General features: G+C 41.7%; 1 protein-coding gene across 9 annotated transcripts in view; it reads left to right on the top strand.

Annotated features, from left to right (window-relative positions):
• PLEKHH1 (pleckstrin homology, MyTH4 and FERM domain containing H1) overlaps positions 1–23,729 on the top strand; it is a 67,661-nt gene that overhangs the window by 6,173 nt on the left and 37,759 nt on the right. For all 9 annotated transcript variants that reach the window (XM_077322509.1, XM_077322514.1, XM_077322510.1 and 6 more), the window contains exons 2-8: positions 3,032–3,198; positions 8,535–8,597; positions 12,210–12,353; positions 14,270–14,353; positions 15,791–15,872; positions 20,092–21,050; positions 22,943–23,021. In XM_077322509.1, coding sequence (XP_077178624.1) covers positions 3,073–3,198; positions 8,535–8,597; positions 12,210–12,353; positions 14,270–14,353; positions 15,791–15,872; positions 20,092–21,050; positions 22,943–23,021 — 1,537 coding nt within the window. In that variant the 5' untranslated portion in view covers positions 3,032–3,072. The remainder of the gene's footprint in view (positions 1–3,031; positions 3,199–8,534; positions 8,598–12,209; positions 12,354–14,269; positions 14,354–15,790; positions 15,873–20,091; positions 21,051–22,942; positions 23,022–23,729) is intronic.

Below are 23,729 nucleotides of genomic sequence, written 5' to 3'. Positions count from 1 at the left end.
CCCCCAGGGATCCGCCTACCACCAAACTGCCAGCTATGACAAGAAACAGGATAAACAGAATATATTAAGACCAGCCAGGTGCAGAAACAAAGCAACATAACATAAATAACAGGGCTGGAGGGTGGCAAAGCTTCCAGCAGCATGGAAAGAGCAAGAGGCTGCTTGTCCTGGCCAGCTGTCTTTTAAAGCTGAACCAGGCCACAAGCCCTACCCCAACCCACACTGCACCTGAGCTCTCACAATTAGATCGCACCTGCTTTGTCCGATCACAGAGACAATAACCTGTTTCTGCTTGCCGGTGTTGCCTCTGCTCAAGCAACAGTGGGCTGCTTCACTAATTAGCGGCAGCTGTACTTCTTTCTGTTCAAAGCAATATTGTCTTCTGGAATTGAGCTGTTATTTGTTCAATACCTAGAATGCCCATTTGTTTCTTGAGACTTCTGAGGACTGTTCCAAGGGCTCCATTAACAACTGGCACAATGGTAACCTTCTTCTCCCAGAGGTGCTCTAATTCTACTCATTGCTCTTGGTATTTGTGATCTTCTTTTGTTCTTTCTTTTCTATTCTGCTGTCCCCTGGGATTGCAGTGTCAATGATCCAAACCCCACTTATCATTGTTTCCTCTACAATTGTGGTATCAAAGGTGTTATTCTCCAGGTGTTTTTCTGTTTGTAATCAGAAGCCCCAAAGAATCTTTGTTTCATCGTTCTCCATGATCTTGTCTGGTTTGTACTCCTATGAATTTTTGGCTGATGGTAATCCATTCTTCTTCAGTGCATCATAGCTGCAACTCTATTATAATGTTCTTTATAGTCAGTTTGGAGCAATTTTAATATAGGTGCTGACCATATGGTCAACTGTTTCATCTTTTATCTTGCAAAGTTGACATTTGCAGTCATCACTGGTTTTCTGAAGCTTGACTTTCACACTATTTGTTTTGAGTGCTTACTCTTGTGCTGGTTGAATGAGTTCTTCCATTTCATTTTTCAAGTATTAATTTTGGATCCGCTCTCAGCTGTTTTCATTATCAACATTCTTCTCTATAGCTTTCAAATATTGCCCATGCAAGTGCTTTTGTCTCCAATTGTCAAAGTGACTTTTTATTACAATCTTTTTATAATCTTCTTTGGCTTGTATAACCCGCCTTGTATACTTCAACTAGAAGTTTCTCTTTGCTTTTCTCAGTGCTATTATACAGTCCTCATTTTTCTTCTTCAACTGCTTGCATAAAGTTGAGACCTCTTCCACCTGATTTTCTTGGTAAGTGAAGACAATTAACAGCACTTTCAGGCTCTAGTGAATGATACATCATCATTATCTTGTGATTAGTACTATCTGTTGCTTCTAATTCTGCTTGTTCCCAATCAATAATGCTAGCTCATAATTGGGGCATGTGTTAATTGCTTTTACCATATTTCCTGCATTTAATTGCATTCACAATATCTGTTAAACTCTTGGTAGTACTCCTTGAACATACGTTTCTTAATAAGGGTATGTTTGATGTTGTAATCTTCTGAAATTCAAAGGTGGTTGTCTTTTCTTTATCTGGTTTTTCTTCTACATGTTTATTACCTTCTAGTGATTTGCAGAATTGTCTTTAGTTAGTCTGGAATTGGAAGTTTTGTCTGTATTGTTGGATCCTACTGCTGTACTTCTTGAGCTTCTGGAAATTACAGTTATTTTATTTGAAAACTTCTGCAGTTTGGGCTATTGTTATGAACTAAGCTAAATCCTTCCATTCTTTTGCTGCTTCAAACACCCTTTAAATAAATTCTTCAACACAAACAATGATCCTGTCAACAAATGCCTGTGGGGGACATTTGTCCTGCCCCCCAGCACCTGAGCATACTACTCGTGTTAGTCCCACTCCCTAGATGCAATGCAGACATTACTTACTGCTGACATAGAGAGCAGGGAAGCAAAATGAGATATAAGTGGATTGGCTTTACAAAAGCTTAAAGAAATGACTGCAGACAGAGCTGGATGGTGGGCCTTTGTTCATAAAGTCACCATGAGTCAGAAATGACTTGATGGAACCTAACAACAACTGCTTTAGGATGCTTTGGGCTGATCTTGTGTTGAGCAGGTGGTTGGACTAGATGGCCTGTATGTCCCTTCCAACTCTATGATTCTATGACAAGGGTCCTGCTCTGGCTCTGATACTACAGACCCCACAAATCCTTAAACCAGACCTAGTTACCACAACTGCTGCACTATACATGAACAAGTTGGTTTTAGCTATGTTTGTTATAGGAATTGTTTCAGTTGCTGCATTGATATTTTCAAAAAGTCATGCAAATTCTTCCTTTGATGTTGTTCTAAGCACAGGTAATTTTTAATCTGTCTGCTGTTAACATGCTCTTTTTGCCTTCGGGTATTCCTGTACAGAGGTGAGCTGATGATATATTGTCAATTAGTGGACATTCAAGATCAATTTCATTTCTATGGCCTACTTCTTGGTTGATTTATTTTCTTCCTTTGAGTGGCTCTTGTTCTTTATTTCATCTAGCTGCATTGCTGTGAAAAAGTTGAAGTTGTTTTGCATAACCAACTGTGCTGATCTGCTAGACACTGTTCAATGATGGTAGAATCAGGACACTTTTCTTTCCATATTTCAAACTTTTGTTTCAATATAACATCATAATGATTCTGTTTTTGTTCTTGAGACCATTTTTTCAACATTGCTAGGGGTCCAGTAGCTTATCAGTTGCCTAATATGATTACTTTATAAAAGATCCTGCTCCCAGATCATCCAGGATGATGATGATGAAAAGCATCACAATTTAAAAGTTTCATCTGTGAAGAAATGAATACACATTCAAAGAATGCATACTTGAATTAGCCCTTAGTGAAAAGTGTCCTTGATTTTTTTTTGGGGGGGGGGAGACTTTGACTACTATGTACATTTTGGGGGGGGGGAACCTTCCTGTTACAGATTTTTTTACTGTATGGAGAAAGTATATCTGCAAGAACATTAAGTATGAAACCTTACATTTCTGTCCTTTACCCATCTTTTGCTTTGATCATTTAGGGTATCTGGAAAGGCCAGTCTGAGGAAAAGAAAGGCTTAAAATGGCAGAGCTCACAGTCAAGAATGGCAGCTGTGTGGACTGGCAAAAACGATGCCTTGCATTGGAAACCCAGCTCTTCAAATTCCGCCTTCAAGCCAGTAAGATCCGGGAGTTGCTGGCTGAGAAGGTGAGGCCAGAGTTCTTATGTACTATAAGAAACATTTTTTGCATCTTGGTAGGTCTCAGGATGAGATCAGCCAAAAGGAAAGGTTGTAGTCCTCACACATTGTCACTAACATATGTAAAAATCCATGTATGTACTGGAAAAAAACAAGGGTTTCAACTTATAATTGGTACAGTGGTCTTGAAGAGCTGGAAATTTTTACTACCTGAAGAAGTCATGGCTTACTATTTTAGTTATCAATGATTCTTTTATGCACCTTGTTAATGCCAGATGTTTTTATGTATTTTGTAATTTGACTACTGGTCTAGTACCATAATAATAATAAAGACTTGATTTGACTTATAAGAACATTGTCTATCACAATGCAACATAGAGGCAGACAGATAACATTTTGTTAGCAATTTTGAACCTCTTCCCAGTAGAGTTTCTAAAAGATTAGTATCATAGAAATATACATTAAACCATTATTTCTCGCATTGTGTGCACGGCCATTGTTTGTTCAAATCTTGGTTTGTTATAAATCCTTGGATTACACTGTCAACCAATCGGTGCTTTTACAAATAATGTCCTTTGAATGGTGATCACACAATAAGCCTGCCTGCAGAGCACCTGACTTACTGGGGGTGGGGGGAGACTCTATAGAGGAAAATGGATACTTCAGGGTTAATCCAGCCTGGGGTGGGGGTCAAACTACTGGACTCTTTGTTGAGATTAGGGAGCCCTTTGGTTCAATGATCAGGTTACTCTGTAACTTGCTATATTTCTTTGTGGTATTTTTCCCCCTCAAAGGCCAAAGAACAACCAGCTACAGGCTCCATCTCCCCAGACCTTGTCAAATTTTAAAGTAAGGAAATCTTTGCTTTGTATCGACCAGCATTTAAAACAACATTTTTGCCTTGGTGCTGGAAATTGATTGATTTGGGATTGGTGAAGAAGTGGTTCTCTCAGTGAATCAGGTGCATGCCCAATCTCCAGACACTTGTAAGAGATCCTCTGCACCTGCATGCTTATTTTTAGACATCGCTTTTTGCAGAGTTCTGAATCTTTTGGGCAAACCTAGCAACTGTACAATTCATCTGTAGGTTTATGGAGTTTGGGGCTGGAGCCTGCCAAAGCAGACTTGCTCTTTTGTACTCTACACATATATGGTGTGAACCTAAAAGTGGGATATACATATCTAAGTAAACAAACAGGGCTTCTGTGATGAGAAGTGAACACATATGCCTCTGTGACCCGTCTATAAGTCAATAAAAATATGAAGAGTGCCAAAATGCAGCCTTAAAAACAAGCCCTTTGCACTCTGCTGAGGGTCTTGGGGGAGACTCAAAGCAGATATCTTTATAAGAATAGGTTGTTTTAGTGGATTCAAATGGGTAGCTGTGTTAGTCTGAAGTAGCACAATAAAATCAGAGTGCAGTAGTTTTAGTGGTGTTTAAGAGTGCATACACCAATAGGCAGTGTGCATCTGGTAGCTGGCATTTACTTCAGCTTTCTAGTTTTCTCACACTGCTGTGCGCCCAAGAGAAAAGAGGGGCAATATTCTGTTGATGAGTGGCATGGCAGACTGTTGCCATGGAAGCATGATGACCCTGTTACAAATGAGCTGTGGGGCCTCTCAGGGGAGAAAAAGTCTGAGGAAAACATAGAGCTAGTCTGATTAACTTGCAAAGAGATAGTTTGAGCCTTACTTTGATTTTAATATAAATGCCCAGGTTTTTATGTCAAGATATGCATATGGGTACCTATTACAGGATACTTATGGGCTGCTTATAATAAATTTAAACACATCTATCTACTTGTAATAAATGCATTCCAGATTCTCTTGGTATCTAGAGTGCTTTCAAACTGTTTCCCCCCTCAGTGTTGAGTATCCAGGGGAAAAGAGGAGTAATATTCTGTTGATGATTGACGTGGCAGAAGGTTGCCATGGCAGCATGATGACCTTGTTTCTAATGAGCTTTGGGGCATCAGTCTTTGGCCATCAATGGCTGCAGACAGTACATTAATTCAGTGGCTTTCTTGGAAGCAGTGCCTTCTTCTACCCCATCACCCCTTAGATTCTTTACTTTCTGTCTTCAACTCATCCGTATCCTTAACTTTTGATACATTTGCAGACAGTTTCCCAATGTACCATCCATCCTTCTTATCCCTACCCTAGGCTCATTTTCTTTTTTTATATCTCCACTTAAGCTTTTCTGTAGCTGAATGCCTCTAGAGAGGGAGGAACAAAGAGATGGCTGATTTTGTCCAGTGTAAATTTGTGTTCCCTCCATTCTCATCAACCATCTATCTAACTGAGTAATACTTCTTTACCTCCCTGACCCATAAATACTCTCGTAATTCTTTGTAACTCTTCTCTAACTTTGATGCCTACCAAAGTAGCATCCTCAGCAGAATGAGGATTAAAATATAACTTGGATATCTTATCTGAAATGGTAGTTTTAGCTAGTTTAATTTTTGTCAAACTAATGGTATGAACCACTGGAAAACTATAATTAAGAATGCCAAAAATTGGGTCTGCTCATCAATTGTGTTTTGTTTTTTTAAGTTAATATTTATTGATTATATATATACACACACATAAGATTGTCATTGATTAATTGGTTCTCTTGAGAGATTCATCCCCCCTCCCTCACCTCCATTCAGTCATTGGTTAGTTTGATAGTCCACAAAGAGCTTCCATTGCTTCTGGAATTCATTTTCTGGTCGGCTATTGACTAATACTGTCAGTCTCACCAATTTAGCAAAGTCAGATAGCTTTTCTAACCAAAGTTCTGTCGTGGGTATCGTCTTCACTTTCCAATTTTTAGCCAACAATATTCTGGCTGCTCTTGTAGCATTCAAAAGTAATACTCTTGCCTGTACTGGCAGATTGTCCGGAAAGAAACTTAGTAACCAATACTCAGGTTTCATTACAAACTTAATTTTTAGCATTTTTTCTAGCTCCAAGTGAACCTTGGACCAATACTTATACACCTTATGACACCTCCACCACATGTGAAAAAATGATCCCACCTTCTCCTGACACTTCCAACATTTGTTATTACCCCTATTGGACATCCTTGCTAAAGCTTTTGGTGTTAGGTACCAACGATAAAACATTTTATACCAATTCTCCCTAACAGCCTGACTCCTTGTTAGCTTTGGTATCTTATTCCATATCCCTTCCCAAGTTTCTAAAGAGATTTGAGTTTCGAGGTTCATCATCCATTTAATCATGCAGTTCTTAATAGACTCTGTTTCAGTCTCATATTGCAAGAGTATTTTATAAATTTGTTTTTGTAAGTAGGGTTTTTCCTGCATAATGATTTGCTCAAACTCAGTTAGGGATATTTTAACACCCTTTGAAGTTCCAAATTCCGTTTGAGTCTCGACTTCAGTTGGTTATATTCTATCCATTGCAATGGAATTCCTCCTTCATTCGGAGTTTGAAGGTCTTTTAGTCTGCCTGTGTTAGTTAAAATGTCTATATACTTCAGACAGGATATCCTTGTTTGCTGTTGAGCGGTGAAATAAGCCTCAATTGGTGATTTTATTAGGGAGCATGTTGCCGATAATCTACCCTTATATCTTAGCCAAATCTTCAAGGCACCATCAAACCATAGGCTATTTTTTATTTTCTTCTTTTTGTTTTTGGTTTTCTGACTTGAAGAGGGCCAAAGAGTTTCATGCAAGCTTGATCCCAGTCCACCCTTATCTAATGCTAAATCTTTGAACATTGGGTTAATCATCCAATCCGCACAATGGTGTTTTTAAGCATGGCTCCTGCCAGTTTGTAAGAGTTGGGCACTGTGTGGATTTTCATATTTGTGTGACATGATTCCAAATTCACTTGAAAAGGTGACTGTGCATATTGTGTGCATTGCAGGGATTGCACACTCCTGTTGTGCATGGCTGGCAGTTCTTGTAGATGTAACATCTGAAGAGGGTGCAGTTACACCTGGAAGTGAAAAACATAGGAATATATGAGCTTTTTCATTAGCTCTCCATTAGATTTGCTAGGGGTAAATTCTCTGTCAAAAGCCTATCAAAGACATATTAAGCTGGATGCTAATGTTGAGGCTGGACATCAGTCTTGGTAGTGGTTTCTAAGTAATCTGCTTGCAGTGGAAACCTGTAGAATGTAGAACACAAATGGCCAGAGTACCAGGCGTGACATCTTTAAACCGCTCCACGGTATGAAATAAAAGGGTAAGGGGTAAGTGGGCGGGCGCTATCCGGGATAAAAACTTGGCCACCCCTTTGGCTACTTGGCCCGCGCTGCGGACTCTCCACTCCTCTGAGGCCGCCATCGTCTCCTCTGCACCCGTGGCACAGTAGGTTGGCCGCGGACACCGGCATGGCCGCCACGGGGGAGCCTCACCCCACTGGGCTGAAGGAAACCTGCTTTCCCTCCACCCGGCGACACCCCTTCCCCGCCCTCCGAAATCGCTGCTACCCCTGATGCGCCTCCCCAAATGGCTCTCCGCATCCCGCCAATGCGCTCTTCCCACCCCAACCCCGCATGTCCCTTCCCCACCCCCCAAGTCTTCTCCCGGCCGCCACTTGCCACTTGGTGCTTCAGCCGCTTCCCTGCCAGTTCTGTCATCTCCCCGCTGCCACCGCCACAGCACCAGGCCCTCTTCCCTGCACTGTCCCACTCCCGGCTGCGTCGCCCCGGGCCCTGGTTGCTGCCGCCACGCCTCACTGCCCTGGCCTACTTCCCACCGCCATCCTGCTGCAAGCAGCGTTGCCCCTGGCCGCGACACTGGCCACAGGGCGGGGCCACGAACGCCGCAGAGCCGGGCCGCCGCCACCACCACCACGTCTCGCTGCCCTGGCCTTCTTCCCGCCACCGTCGCCCCGCCACGCAGCCCAGGCCTCTGGCCTGCGCCCGCCACTGGCACACACTGACGGGGCAACGCCTGGCAACCCTCTCCACCCCCTTCCTATGGCCCCTGCACCCCCGGCCTACACATGCTAGCGCCTGCTGTATTCAGAGGACAGCGGGCTTTATTTCTAGTAATGTAATATGTCAATATTTAATGAGAAAATTATTCTGAAGATAATCATGATGTACATTCACTCTGTATTAAAGGTTCCAGCTGTAAGAACACTTATAATCTCATTGTAAAAGACAGGGTTTGACTCTATCAAGGAAATGGTGCTTTCCCCCTTAGTCTTGAATATGTTCACCCCTTTTACTTTTATATCCCCTCCCATTATTCAATCTGCATTGTGTCTTTAGATGGTAAGCTTGTGGGTTGAGTTTATCTTTTTGTACAGTATCTAATTGTTGAATAATAATCATTTATCATTTTAACGTGCTTAATATTTGTTTTCATCATTTTCCTCCAAAGATGCAGGAACTAGAACAGAGAGTGATTGAAGCAGAACAGAGAGCCCAGAGTGCAGAGAAACAGGTAAGAGGTTCTATGAAGTCTTCATTTGCCATCCTTCAGGTGGGAGATCAACTGGGATTACAACTGCTCTCCAGGTGACAGAGATTAGTTCCCCTGGAGAACAGGGCAGCTATGGAGGGTGGAGTATACAGCTTTTATCCTGCTGAGCTTGCTTCCATCCCTCCCCAAACGTCATCTTCCCAAGGCTCTACTCCCAAATCTCCAGGAATTTTCCAACCTGTTGCTGGTGAAACTAAGGGAAACTTATCTCCTTTGTTGGGAGGTTACAGTGTGATTCTTAGAGAGCCTTGCCACTGCTGTGGTGGGGAGGAAGCAGGTGGGTGTTAAGGAGCACTGCTGCCACTGGTGCTGCTGAGGTGGGGAGAAAGGGAGAGAGTGTGAGATAAAGTGAGGAGGCAGGAAGAAAAACAAATGACATGGTGAGGGAGCAGGAAGAGAGAGAAATGGGGGAAAGAGGCATAGAGAAAAGCGAAAGGAAGATAACAGGTGGTCAGAGGGAGAAAGAGTGAGAGACAGAGAAGTAGAGGGTGAGAAAGCAAAGATGGAAGGAATGGATAGTCACTCTTACGAGCTCCCACTTTTCAATGTATTTAAAACTCAGTGTGGCCAGATTTATGGATACTTGTCTGTAAACTGGAACCATGAAAAGACAAGACAACTCTTTCTACAACCTCAAGAAAAGACCCAGTTTTGCAGAGACATCTGGAAAGAAATACTCTCAGTGGCCATTACTAAAATTCTTGCTTTCTGTCAGTAGCAGCAAGCCCACAAAAACAGATGTGTAGAAGCAGTTAGGGCTTCAGAAAAATCTGATACAACTAGGTTCAAATCACTCTATTGTGGAAGCTCATTAGATGCTCTTGGACCAGTTATATATTCTTAGCCTAACCTACCTCACCGGGTTGTTGGAAGAAGGGAAGATGAAAGAAGAATGGGGAAGGGATGTGGACTGGGGACACAGGGGGGAATGAGGTGCCCTGTGCAAGTCATTGTGATTTCCCCACCACACAACTGAACCTGGCAGCTGGCATTGCAAAAGGTATCAGATGTTTCCCAGGAAGAGGCGGGAAATTTGAAGATGGAGGTGCATGGGAGATAAACATAGATTGGCTGGACGGTTGGAAGGAGAGAAAGAGACTAGCCATCAGGACTTTTAGTAGACAAGAGGAAATAAGGAGATATACCCCACAAGTCCTTGTAAGTCCCCTTCTGGTACAGTAGAATTTCCATTGTCCAGCACTAAACAACTCTTATCTATTTCACACATTGCATAAAACCTGCATTATAATACTTTTGCTTACCCACATGTCCAGTTATTTGAAGGTTTCCCACTTTCAGGTAGAGTCACTTGATTTGTACCTTCCAGTAGTAAAAAGGTGTGCGTGGATGAGAGATATGATATATCTTAGGCCAGACCACCGTGTTCTGTTTGAGCCTGGAGGTAGGAATCAAGCCTCATGGAAGCTTAGAAGTTGCTACTGCCTGCTATTAATGAAACCACCCATCTTGGTATCCAAGGAGAAAATAGTAATTAAAAAATGCTTTAATTTAATATGACATGCTTAGGAAGTCTCACTAACCTAGGATATTAAGCCTGAGCAATCAACACCTGGGAAATAAAAGCGCTACATGCTGTGTATTAAAGCTGTTGTTTTCTTTCACCACATGAGCCCAGAATTTTGGACGCCTTACCCAGTGTGCTTCTTGCAATTATTATCAAATAAGGAAGCCCCACTTCTGCCCCTGGCTTCCCACTGCAGAGCGCTTAGGCACCAGAGAGGTGGGAGAGGCTCTCTCTTTCTACTGTAATTATCCTGAGCTCTAATAAAAACACATTCAGAAGACTAAGCTGTCTTCCTGGAATGCCAGGCACTTGCCTTTCAGGTTCAGCGCAGGAGAGAGCACATTTGCCTCTCTTTCTAATGCAGACAGACAAACAGGACAAAACAGATATTTCTGCAACTCGAGAGTGAGGCATTACCATCGGAGCATAAAACTACTCTCATAGATAAATTGGGAAGCAGGTTGGGAGAAATGGAGGCATACCATTGCCATTCTGGGTCTTTGTGGGAGGACTAGAAGTTATTGCTCCTGAGACCATCTGGCCTTTAAAAGAGAAGACTGGTGAAGTTAATGGCTATTTAATGGGGGAGAGAGAAGAGGGGGGAGGGGGAGAAAGAGCATATTTATTTGCTGGGCCAACTAAATAATTTTTTACATTTCCAGAAATCTAGTTTCTAAATAATCAGCAGCTGACTAATACTGCTGTTAGGATGAAGTACTGCAGGGTGGGAATGACCTCGGGACCCATTCCCACCCTGCAGTACTTCATCCTAACAGCACAATTACTCAACTTTTTCTGATTATTTAGAAACTAGATTTTTGTCCTCATCTTTAATAGAGGACTCTATTTAATAGAGGACTCTATTGAGGCTGTGACTCAATGGCTAACATTACTAACAAACTGGAAAAAGAATTTTCCACTTTAAGGAGGGATGTTATTTTCCTAGTGTCCTTACTTCACCTGCCCATTGCCATGTTAAGCCTGTATTAAAGGAAAAGAATACTTTTTCACCAGGTTGTTGGCAACTCTATCAGTGGTAGACATCTCCTTGGCAGAATGGCCCAATCTCAGTCCCTGGAATCTCCAGGCGAGAAGATCATGTGGTAGGTGATGTGAAAGACCTCTGTCTGTGTCCCTGGACAACCACTGCAAATCAAAGTGGACAATGCTGACCTTGACTGACCAATTATCTAAGTCAGCTTTGTGTGTTCTCACCTATCATCTGGCAACTGTAGTGAACAGGGCTTCAGACATGCTGTACAGAAACAAGGGGACAAATAGCAGGATGGAGGGGTAAGAAAGGGCTGCACCTCTCTCAGCTTCTGATTCAGCAGTAGATTTTATTTGTTTATATATGAGTCGTTTCTAGGAATGGTGGGGTAAAATTCAAATACATAAAAACAACTACAAAAAACCGAGCCCCTCCTCTAGGTCACAGGGCTCAGAGTTTCTCACAACATGCAATAAATCTATAAATAGATAAAACAGACTTACAAAAACATTCATTTTCAGTCCATAAAACAACAGCCTTGCTCAGGCATCAGAATAAAATGTGATCAGTTAGCACCCAACAACTAGCACCGCAGTCTGCTGCCAAAAAATAGGCAGCACTGCTCATAGGTGGTAGAAAACTGACCTGAACCCTCCTCACTGGAAAGCCTGGCAGAACAACTCCAATTTCCACTTGAAGATGATATAGAAACTGCTGTTACAAATTGTGATGGCCCATTTGTTAGCAGGGCTATGCAGTAGGGCCATGCCACTCCTTCAGCACTCTCTATGATCTGGGGCCCAGATCATGTCATCTTGTATGCTTTGGATAATCTCTTGTTCCCAGTAGACTGTCATTCCAGGCACCTCTGTTAATACCCTTCCTTCAGCCCTTTGATATAATGTTTTTATCAATCCCAGAGGTCTGATCATGGAATTATAAAGAATGACAATTCCTTAAGAGTTCCCCTGAATAGGAACCAGTTACTAAATTAGTTGTTAATTTCACCAAGGTCCAGCTATAATGCTTACAATGATTATGTGAGGGGATCTTTCAGGCTGAAGTGCTGGAAGAGAAGCTGAAACTTGCAAACCTGAAAACAAGTGAATCAAGTGAACACAAAAAATACCAGGAACTGATGAACAGAGTACAAGAAAAGGATGAAATGATCAGCCAACTGGAGACACTACTGGAAGAGCAGGTAAAATGATCTATTTGGCAACCACAAATGGCAGTATAATAAACGGACAGACTTATTTTAACGGAATATTTAAGAAGAATCTTATAATAACAGGAAATTGCAGATCATCAGAGTAGCTATGATCCGCAGTTGCTAAAATGTGATTAAACACTAATGTAATTCAAACTAAATTATTATTTGGTACAGTATATAAGGAATCAAGTAATGCTTAGACAGCCTGTTTGAATGACTTCTTTGCTTTCCGTTTGGCAAGTTTATCAATTCAATCATTAATTATTCTGCTATCTTTCTGTGCCACTGTGCCACTGAAGAAACTGAATAAGAACAGAAAATTACTATCCAAAACCTCAGGCAGCAGTTAACTGATCAGCAAGTGCTGTTGCACATTTCTTGTCAACAGTAACTAATGCTGCTGCCAAATGTTCAGAACTTCAGTAAGCTTTTTACTGATTATGCAAAGCGTATAGTGAATATCAGTATATAGATCACTGGGCAACAGAAAAAATACAATTTTTGCTAAATTTAATATAGAAGGAAGAGAATCCTATGGTGCAGAAAAGTTAGTCTAGACTTCAACATTTTTTGTGAACATTCAGATTGTTACTGTATCCTAGCTTTAAAAAAATAACTCAACTTGTAAAAAGAAACCAATCAGATTTTTGGATAAGCTATATTCTGTCTAGCCTTCACAGTTTCCAGAGACCTGAAAGCTTGGACTACTTCCATGCCCTCCATCAGTAGGTAATGCCACCCAATTTGGCTCCGTTTGCCTTGCTAATGCACCATCTAAAATTATTTTACTGTTATGCAAATATAAAGATCACTTTGTTTTTCTGCTGCTCTCAATCTGAAAGAATTGGGGGATGAACTGATAAATACTCCCTCTTTGTATTTTTAGTAGAGAGATTCAGTTGTTATTACATTACATTTGAAAGGGGGTGGGACAGTTTGGAAATACAGAAAAAGGTATGAAATTCTATCCTTTAATATTTGTTACACTTAGAAGCCAGTTAAAAGTGAAGTAGCAGAAAACACAGAATTAACTGTAGGTCCTCAATAGGTTGCCCCAAGAGGCCTCCCACCATAGTGAATTCCTTAAGAATTCTTATCTGCACAACCAGTTTCCAATGGCCAGTCAGAGGTTCTGCTTGGGGAGATACTTTGGCACCATTTTTACTCTTCTAAATGTATGTTTGCCTGATGCCATCAAGATAAGGTAGCAGCTGAGTATATTCTTAGGACAATGCATATTTGTGGAAATACATTTTCCAGTCATTGGCATAAATTTAGTTTGAGGCACTTTTTGCCATGATTGTCACATAATCCTTGTTCTTTTTTATTGTTATGCTTCTTTTAATCACCACCTTAGCTGTTCAGTGAGTGCTGGGGGGTTATCCATTCCCATCTCCTCCCATTTGAGTTGAGTTGAGTTGTTTGCTGTCCCTCACCATTTATAATTGTCAGCAGAGGAATCACTTGGGCTTATCCTTAGGGAAGTCACTGCAAGGTAGTAACGCTTGCAGTGGGTGTTGGAATGCAAGCCACTCTTTTTCCTCTCTTTCACTCAAGGCTGTTGATTGTCCCCCATGATCATTTATCAGCACTGCTGCACTCCAGCTCATTTTCATGGGATTCCGGAACTAGGCTGCAGGCCAAAAAGGTGAAAGTTTGGACAGTCTTGCTTGTCCATTAATCTTAAGCAATATGAACCAACACAAAACCTTGGGGGTGCTCAGCCTTATAGGGTCTTTGGGCAGCTTGCACCTTTTTCTCTATTACCACGCCTGCGTGAGAGTTCATAAAACCTTCAGATGATCCCTTATAAATTGCAGAAACATAAAAGGGTACTCAAGCACTGACACCAAATTGACTCTAGTGCTTTCCTAACATGTTTGTCTTTTTTCTTTCTTTCACAGAAGCAGTTGAGAGCACAAGAAGCTAAAATTGTTCAAGAAAAAGCCGCCAAAATTAAGGACTGGGTGACAACCAAGCTGGGAGAGGTGGAAATTTTGTCTCATTCTTTTTGAGCTGTAGCAGTTGAAGTATTTAATTAGTTTATATTTTAATAGACCAGCTGTATGGATAACAGCAATACAGCATTAGTGAAAACAAAGAATTCTTTGACCATTTCCACACGAGGAATTTGCCCCTGCCCAGCCTCTCATTATTTGCGGGTTTTAATGCTGCTTCCTCATGACATTGGCAGCAATCCATAGCTCTCCAATGATTGGTGAGAGTTTTCATCCCCATTGCCCCGTGATGAGGGAATGTGGGAGAATCCGCTTCCCCTTTCTTGTCACGGCGCACAAAAAGGTGCAAACAGGGGCAAGCCTCTCTGAAAGAAGAAACACCTGACAGTCTCACTAGCATTTTGCCTGCCCTCACACCCACCCTCCCCTCTCCATTTCTGGAATACTAAAAAAAAAAATTCATGGCATAGTCTATGTTGCTATGGGACTGCAAAGCAACGTGCCCGAGTATCAGTGGAAATAAAATGTACCGTTGCGTTCTCTTCAGTGTGCACAGTACTATTGGGAGTGGGCAGCAACCCTATCTAAAACACATTCATGTTTTTGTCTTCTGGCGGTAGGGCATGAGATATAACATTGTGGAGATCTGTGGTTAGGAGTGTCAACCTGGATATCTCCTGGAGAGCCAGCTTGGTGTAGAAGTTAAAGGTGGCAGCCTGTAATCAGGAGAATTGGGCTAGATTCCCCACTGCTCCTCATGCAGTCAGCTGGATGACCTTGGGGCAGTCATGGTTCTCTTAGAGCTCACTCCACCTCACCTACCTCACAGGGTGTCTGTTGTGGGAAGAAGTGGTGTAGATGATTGTAAGCAGCTTTAAGACTTCTTCAAATAGTAAAAAGCAGGGTACAAAAAAACAGGTCTTTTTCTTCTCTTACAACTGCTCTCCAGAATACAGGGTTCATTTCCTCTGGAGAAAATGGGTTCCTTGGAGGATGGACTCTATGGCAGATGTAGCAACCCTATTTGCAGTGAGAGAAGCTAAATTACAAAAATCTCTCTCATATCACAGAAGCGCCTCTTTTTATTTATGCTGAAAATGTACATGCTGGCTTTCCAGAGCTCTGCTCAAGGCTTTTTCACCTGTAGTAGAGTGTCCAGGTATATGTTCTTCTTTTCTGGTGCAATAGGATGTTCAATTGCCCTATAACAATACAAGATTATAGTACAATTTCTGAATTTATTTAGCAATGAGTCCAGCTTCATTGAACTAAGTAGATGTCAATATCTCTGGCTGCGATGATACAGGGTAAAGAACTATTCCTAGAAATGAGACTTTTAAAATATTTTGATTAAATTAATCTTAAATTTTAATGATCTAATTTAACTAAGAGACCTGAACAGGACCTTTGTAAATGAAAGGCATTTTGTAGAATTCGTTTTCATTGCTTCCCTGCATTGTTTTTCAGCTTGAACTAGAAACCCATTACCTCAAGAGTTGCAACCTGAGACTGACAGAGCAGATTGAGGCACTTCAGAAAGCTTTGCAGGGTAAATATGTTTTTAATTGATTACCAATATCTTGGGAATCAACACGGAAAATGGAAGTGAGAATCCTCAGTTCTGTTCCTGCTATTGCATTGCTGAGTATAGTTGACAAGTTGCAAATCTCTCTTCGCCAGTCTCACTATAGTAACAGTTTCCAGTGAACAGAGGGAATGTGGACATCAAGTAATGTTTCCACTTTTCATCTTGTAAGTATTTTTTAACATTCTGTCCATAAAAATCTCATTTCTGTCTTCATAACCATTTTTGTTAATGGCAAAAGATCCACTACCTTCAGCATGGCTTGTCCTTCAGTTGTGCTGCAGCACCAAAATGCTGATTAACATTATTTGCCTGCAATGTTAGCCATTTTAGCAACATGGAGATAAATAAGACTTTCATACAGCTGTTGTTTAGGATATTGCAATAGCATTCCAGCTCCATGTTTTATCGGTGCCACATATTCAGGTATCTCTCACTGATGACATCGATCCTGATGGGTTCTGATGGTCATTTGTGAAGTTCATGAGTCCACTTGAATAGGGATTGTAGTGGATGCCACTTTGATACCTGGCTGTTACACTTTAAAACATATGAGGTCGAGTCATAATACATGTAGGACAGCAGGCATGGTTGTCCAGAATATTAAGTGTTCCATCAGTAGCTCTTGCAGCTAATAAATAAAGCATGGGTAATATATTTGTGTCTTTAAGTGCCAGTGTGCACCCACTGGGGAACTCCAGCCTTTTCAGCTATTCTAACTACATGTACATGGATGTTTGAAGCAGACCTGTAATGTCAATGTACACACAGCAGTCATATTTGCCGCATAAAGCATCGTTCTACCTTTGTCTCGCTGAGTTCAAGGCTACAGCCTTCAAACCACGTAGGACTGCTGCCTCCATTACACTTAGCTATACTGGTTGCCTTTTTACACAACAATGTAGACTTCAACTTGGTGGTGAGCCATAAGTCATATATTTCCCCACTACATGTAGGCATTTGAAGCCTGCTATGTAAAAAACCTTGCTTTATCTGTGATCCACCTTTTTTTAGTTGAATAAATCCTGAAGGCAGTGGTTTTCACCAGAACGTAATTAGCATTTCAAATGCAAGGGAAATGGCAGGGTGTCTGTTCTATGCTGCTAAACTCTCATTGGCATGTGTTTATGCCTCTCCGTCCACTAGGCTTCTGCTTTCTCTACAAGTGGATGCATGCACCCTTCCAGTTGGAAGCTTTGTAAGCAGGTTGTCATCATCGGCTCTGAATGTTTATAGAACGAGACAGTTGCTACAATAACCTGGTATTAAGTGTTCTGAGATGCCACTGATCAGACTGTTCTGAATAATGCATTGGCTTCCACACATAATTGTATTAAATCAGCCCCTGAGTCAATTCGGAGGCTCCTGAATAGAGTTTTTTGTGGGGAAGGGGTTTAACCAAGGCTTAACTGTGAAATGTGCCTTCCATCCCAGTGCTCAGCTCTGGAATGTGACAAGTAATAATAAAGACCCTATTGGCTTTGAGCATTTGTGAAGAGTATGTCCCTCCTCTCCAAACAGCAGCAACCTCTCCCCACAATACATACACATATAAGTGTGTTTGGAATTAGCAGGAACCTCTTCTGAATCTGCAATCTTCAGACAGTCATATGCCCCAGCATATCTCTTTTTAGAAATTAACCAGTGCTGTGGCAAAAGATATATCTATCTCTTCCAGGCACCTCTTCTGATCAACTGTTTTATCTATGGTTTTGACTGCTAAAAATTTGCAGACAAAGTGATGATAGTCTTTGGCCATTTTAATCATCCTATTTTCTGGTCAGAAAGAAATGTTGCCATTCAGTATACTGATAGGGAATTTCCCCTAGTTTATGATTCAGAATGGACCTATAAGCGCTAGTAGCAGTGCTGTGAGGCTCTTATCTGACTAGTGATGTCAGTAACTGACTATACTTGTCCTCTAAAATAGGCATGATTAGATTTAGGACAGTCTGTGTAGGTTTAAGAGGATGTAAACAGGCTTTGGACTGAAGGTTAGAAAGAGTGCCAAGAATGATAGTCTAGTGAAAGAAGGCTCTTTGAGAAGGTTATATTCTGCAGGTGCCAACCTGCAAATGGGCAAATGCATGTGCTTTTGTGGCTCCCACTTTGTGGAATGACCTTCCTGAAGAGGTCAGGAAGACTCCCACTCTCCTGGCTGTCCCCCAACTGTGCAAAACTGAACGATTCAAAAGGGTTTTTTTCTGTGCAAGCAGTAGAGTAGCATTGTCCAGAAGGCTACACAAATTACTCAGATAAATTATTGTGGACAGTGATATTCCTGTCTGTAGTTGTGGGTTGTATTCTCTTGTGCAATTTTTGCATCATTCACTCATGTTAACACTTGACTACAGTTCTGCTTTTAGACTTTGTTAGTTGTACAACCCAAATTCTATTTCATTATTGAATTTCCCAAATTGTTGATTGTATTGACTCACTGTGTTCGTAATCCACTTTAATTCCTGGTGAGGAAGATGGACTATAAATAAAGCAAATAAACGAATAATCTTCTGGAATTGCTAGAGCTTGTTGTCAAAAACTGAAAACAATTACAAGTATACCCATACGTGACAAAGAGTTGCAGACTGCTGCACTCTGTGCTAGCATTAACACATGTATATTTCATTTTCTGCCATATGAAAGTTAGGAAAAATAAAGGATATACAAAATAATGTAAACATTCAAAGAAAGTTATTATTTGGACTCTCATTGAGTCACAAAAGGTGCAACTACTAGCATGTTTCGATAGTAAGCTAAACTTCATATCCCTGAAAACCTTAATAATATATTATCACTGAACATATCATAGCATACTAACTTTTGCAAATATAATTACACTTAAACACAGGAAATCTTTAAAATATTGTATATGAATAGTGCAAGAGGTTTTTTCCCATAGTACTCCTCAAATATCCAGATTTGTCTGTTGGAAAAAATATCCAGATTTTTCTGTTGGAAAAAATGATCAAGTTCTTGGACCTTTTCATGCTGCACATTTGGAAGAATGTGAATCAAGAGCAGAAAGTCCCTAGTTCAAATCTCAAATTTCTGCCATGATCTCATCGGGTGGCCCAAAGCAAGCCATGAATAGCCTCAGTCCCTTCTCTGCGATAGGCGGATGATAATTCTGACATAGCTGATAGTGATGCTGTAAAAGTTAGTAATATAATATATGTGCAACTCTTTGCATACTTGAAAAATGCCATGTAGATTCCTACAGTGATTGAAGTGCTGCGTGAGTGTATTTATACTGATGTAAATACAGTAATTACAAAGCCATGTGACACTCCATAGCAAAGCGTAAGGAAGTAAAAGGTCAAAGGCAGAGTAATACAGTTCTTAGCAGAGAAATCAACTAGGTTGACCCACAGAGATTATACAGGATTCCTATCTAATTAAATGACTTTGTTCCCTGAAGGAACATGTCAAAATCAAGCAGCATTACTACTTATAGAACTGGTGGCTGAATGACTGATCTGCTCCTGGATCCAAAGAGCCAGAGAGAGAGCCAGCGTGGTATAGTGGTTAAGAGCAGTGGCCTCTAATCTGGAAAACTGGGTTTGATTCCTCACTTCTCCACATACAGCCCACTCGGCTACCTTGGGCTAGTCACAGCTCTTAGGACTGTTCTCTTAGGACAGTTCTGTTAGAGCTCTTTCAGCCTCACCTACAAGGGTGCTCTTGTCAGGAGAGGAAGGGAATTGTAAGCCACTTTGAGACTCCTTCAGGTAGTGAAAAGCAGGGTATAAAAAACAACTCTTCTTTTTCTGATCCTCACATAGCTTGTTAGATTATTCCATAAATACCTGGAATTAAAAGAACAAATTTAGAGTCCAGTGGTATCTTTAAGACCAACCAAGTTTTATTCAAGGTATGAGCTTTCATGAGCATGGTTACTTCCTCAGGTACAATATCATGAAATCAAAATAATCAGTTCAGACTTATAGATGGAGTGAGAAGGCAAATTAACACATAGCTTAATGATATTGGCCAGGTTCCAGAGATGCATACGAAAGGGCAGCAATTAGGATTTGTTTGCACTCACCTGAGATTGAATTGCATGGGAAACAATTGGCTACAATAAAAAAATGCAAATATTTACATAAAGAGAATTATGGGCAAATCTGGAATTAATTTTGCAAAAATAAGCCATACTCTGCTTGTCTTTTGCACTCAATTGTAGATACAACAACTCCATCTGTTCCAAGTTGTAATGTTCAGCTGCCTAGAAACCCATTATCACCCTTCTCTGAGAACTCAGACCAGCAGGATTCCAGGCTTCTCTCAGTGGGCCTCAGGCAGGCTCATCAAAGTGCATCTGCAAAAGCTACAACAAGTATGGTCTTTATGGATGACTCCTGTGTTGGAGGTGAGATTGAAACTTCATTGCCTTCCCAGAGCTCACTGAAATTTACCACTGACTTCTCACATGACCCAGATTCTTCAGAGAAAGATTTTGTTTCTGTGGCGCCCCCAAGAACCTGCTCAACATCTCTGAGCCAACAGACTAGTACAATGAAATTTCATGGAGATTTAACTTTACAGTCCCCTCTGGAACAACTTCAAAGGTCGATCAGTGACTTGGGCAAGATAGCATCTGTTATGTACAATCCATCAGATGAACTGAGTGCCACATCCCATGCGCCCAGGTTGGATTTGTCCTTCAGAGAAATAACAAAAGCTCCTAATTGTTCTGTTTCACCATCCCTTCCAGCCTTGAACTTGTCAAAATCCATCACTTCAGTGCCCTCAGATTTCTCAAGGAGGGAAGGTGGCAGTATGACTCTTCCCAAAGCTCGGACTCCAAGCAATCTGAGGGACAGCATCCAACTTGCCAAGAGGCATTATAGTCAACCTCAGTCAGGAACTGACTGTTTTCATCATGTGGTGAACATTGAGATAAGCAAATTTCAACCTGTAAGAGCTCCTGAGCAATGCCGGAAAGAAGTGGAAGAGACAGATATTGATGAAGAGGTAGCAGAGAAGATGGAGATGGAGAACTGCCTGATGGAAGAGGGAGAGATGGGTGAAGAAACTCCCCAGAACTTTTGTTCAAGCAAGGAGATTGAGACGTCTGAAGCCAATGTAAGGGACATGGGAGACAAACCCCCAACTCCTCCCTTGCACAGATTTCCATCTTGGGTAAGATATTCATCAGGAATCATTGCAAGTGGGAAGATAACATATACCTTGAAAAACCAAGTTTACAATTTCCAAGCGGGACACACACACACCACTCCATCCCAACCTCAGTTTGCAAGCATCTTCCATCATCTCTACTATCACTGCTCATTTCTATATTATAGATTATAATGATCAGCTCTGCAGGCAAAAATGGCTATTTTGGAGGGTGGATCCTGAGGCATTGTACCATATTGCGGTCCTCCTCCAAACCAAGAATATTTCCAACCCAGAGTAGCCAACTTCCAGGTATCTCCAGATTATAAAGATCAGCTCCCCAGGCGAAAATGGCTGCTTTGGAAGGGGGCAGGGTTGTTGTGCAGAAGAAACATTTAAAGCCTCCCACACAAGTTGTTGTGGAGATGAAACACTTTTGGCTTACTGCACAGGGTTGTTGTGCCAATGAAACAGGAGGCAAAAGAACCCCTGCAACAGCATCCAGTTTAATCTGCACAACAACCTTGCATGATAGGATTCAGATGTTCAGAGACTGGTGGAGAAGAGACATGCAAAGCTTGGGTGTATCTGCCCTTGAGCAGCAAGGCTGGCCACAGCAATATTTTAAGTGAGAATGGGCTTTTCTGTGGCCACCCTGTCAGCCAGCCATTAGGCAGAAGGGGAAAGCTTTTCCACCTCAAAAGGAAAGCACACACATGCCCACAGACTCCCCTGCGTTGCTCTTGGAAATTTGTCCCTCCACTCAGTCAGGGGCTGTTAGAGGCTTCCTTCACAGCAGGCCTGAGGGGAAGGGTGTGTGTGTGGAATCCTGAGACAGAGCAGCAATTGGCCATGGGTGAGGGGAGATTCCACCAGTAGAAGGCTTTTGAACCTTCAGTATGTTGTCAGAAGTAAGAATCACATTTTATTTAAGACAGAGTGTTACATTCCTAATTGTTAACTTCATTCCCTTACTCATAACAGTTACTAATATATGATGCACAGTTAGGTGAACTAAGGCTCTTTGAGCCTTGCAACTAATGTGTGGCTTGTTTTTTTATACCAGTTTCTACTTCTCTGTTGCAAAGCAGGGTTGAAAAGGGCATAAGATCTGGGGCTGGGGGTGGTGGTAGTGGAAGTGTATGATTAAACCTTCTCTGCCACAATTGTGCTCCCACATCACCGCTCCTCTTCCCAGTCCTTTCCCTCTTGAAAGTGTTTCTGATAAGTATTTCTGACACTGAGGACAATGTATTTATTTTAAGGCTTCTATAACATCACAGTTAAGAGTCTCTTGTGGCGCAGAGTGGTAAGGCAGCCGCCTGAAAGCTTTGCCCATGAGGTTGGGAGTTCAATCCCAGCAGCCGGCTCAAGGTTGACTCAGCCTTCCATCCTTCCGAGGTCGGTAAAATGAGTACCCAGCTTGCTGGGGGGTAAACGGTAATGACTGGGGAAGGCACTGGCAAACCACCCCGTATTGAGTCTGCCATGAAAACGCTAGAGGGCGTCACCCCAAGGGTCAGACATGACTCGGTGCTTGCACAGGGGATACCTTTACCTTTAACATCACAGTTAAAGTCTCTTCCTTCCTTCCTTCCTTCCTTCCTTCCTTCCTTCCTTCCTTCCTTCCTTCCTTCCTTCCTTCCTTTCAGTGCCACCCTAAGCAGAGTTGCACCCTTCTAAGATTTAGAACGATGACTGATAATGTCTTCCTTCCTGTCCAACAGGTAGTGTAGAGTTTTGTGCCATGCAAGATATCTGCTCGTAACTGAGTTGCTGTTGGTCTCAGAACACAATGAAGGGAAAGATAACAGGGTGCAAAAAACGAACAAAGCACCCATGTTGTCTGAAGCTGGAAGAGGATTTTATTTTTAATTTGCCTTTTCCTCTGATTTTTCCCCCTGCCTTTGTTTTAGGAGAGTCGTATCTATGCAGTAGCCAAGTGTGGCATGAGAGTGTCAGAAGTGGCTCTGGGGAGTGACTCTTCTAGCCAGAGTAAGTACTAGTTCACCCAGAGATGCCTTTGCTGATATGTCCAATGGTATTTTTAAACACCTGGGAATGTAAATGTTTATGTTAGTAGATCACTACAAGTTAGAGTAAAGCATGTTTGGTAGCTTGTGTTTATTGATAAGGCGAGTTCATGGATACAAATAAATTTCACAGGATGCAATTGCAGTGACTTCTTTTACAGAATATGTCTTGGGAATTGCTGGTGCCATTAATACAACACTGTTTAATTTTGCCTTTTGTTTGTTCTCCACCCCCAATGAATTTCTTACCTAGTGGATGAGGACACTTTGACCATTTATGCACTGGGCACTTTACTGCCCCAGCTCTCGTGCAAGAACACAAATAGGGGGCAGATGAGGTGCACTGGGCCAAATGCTCCCCCATGTGGGTGCAGGAAGAGGTGGGCCCACCTGCCACGACTAAAACTCCAGCCTGCAACCCAGCATAAAACCTCCAGTGCATAAACGGTATTTGGGAAGCTGGTGCTACATCTCAGGAGCTCTGAGAAGAGATGCAGCTTCTTCTTATATTATCATCCTAAGCAGAGTTACAACTTTCTAAGTCTGTGTTCTTATCTGAGCAGAGCAGTCTGAAGATGTCATCCTGCAAACAATGTAAAACTGGCAATTGGTCATTCACACATGCATTTTGTGATGGCTCCTACATTGTGGAATGGGCTACCTGAGGCTC

The sequence above is a fragment of the Paroedura picta genome, chromosome 2 (assembly GCF_049243985.1).
Source record: "Paroedura picta isolate Pp20150507F chromosome 2, Ppicta_v3.0, whole genome shotgun sequence".
NCBI classification, from domain to species: domain Eukaryota; kingdom Metazoa; phylum Chordata; class Lepidosauria; order Squamata; family Gekkonidae; genus Paroedura; species Paroedura picta.
The sequence above is the reverse complement of the archived record's forward strand: the minus strand, read 5'-3'. Positions and strand labels throughout refer to the sequence as shown.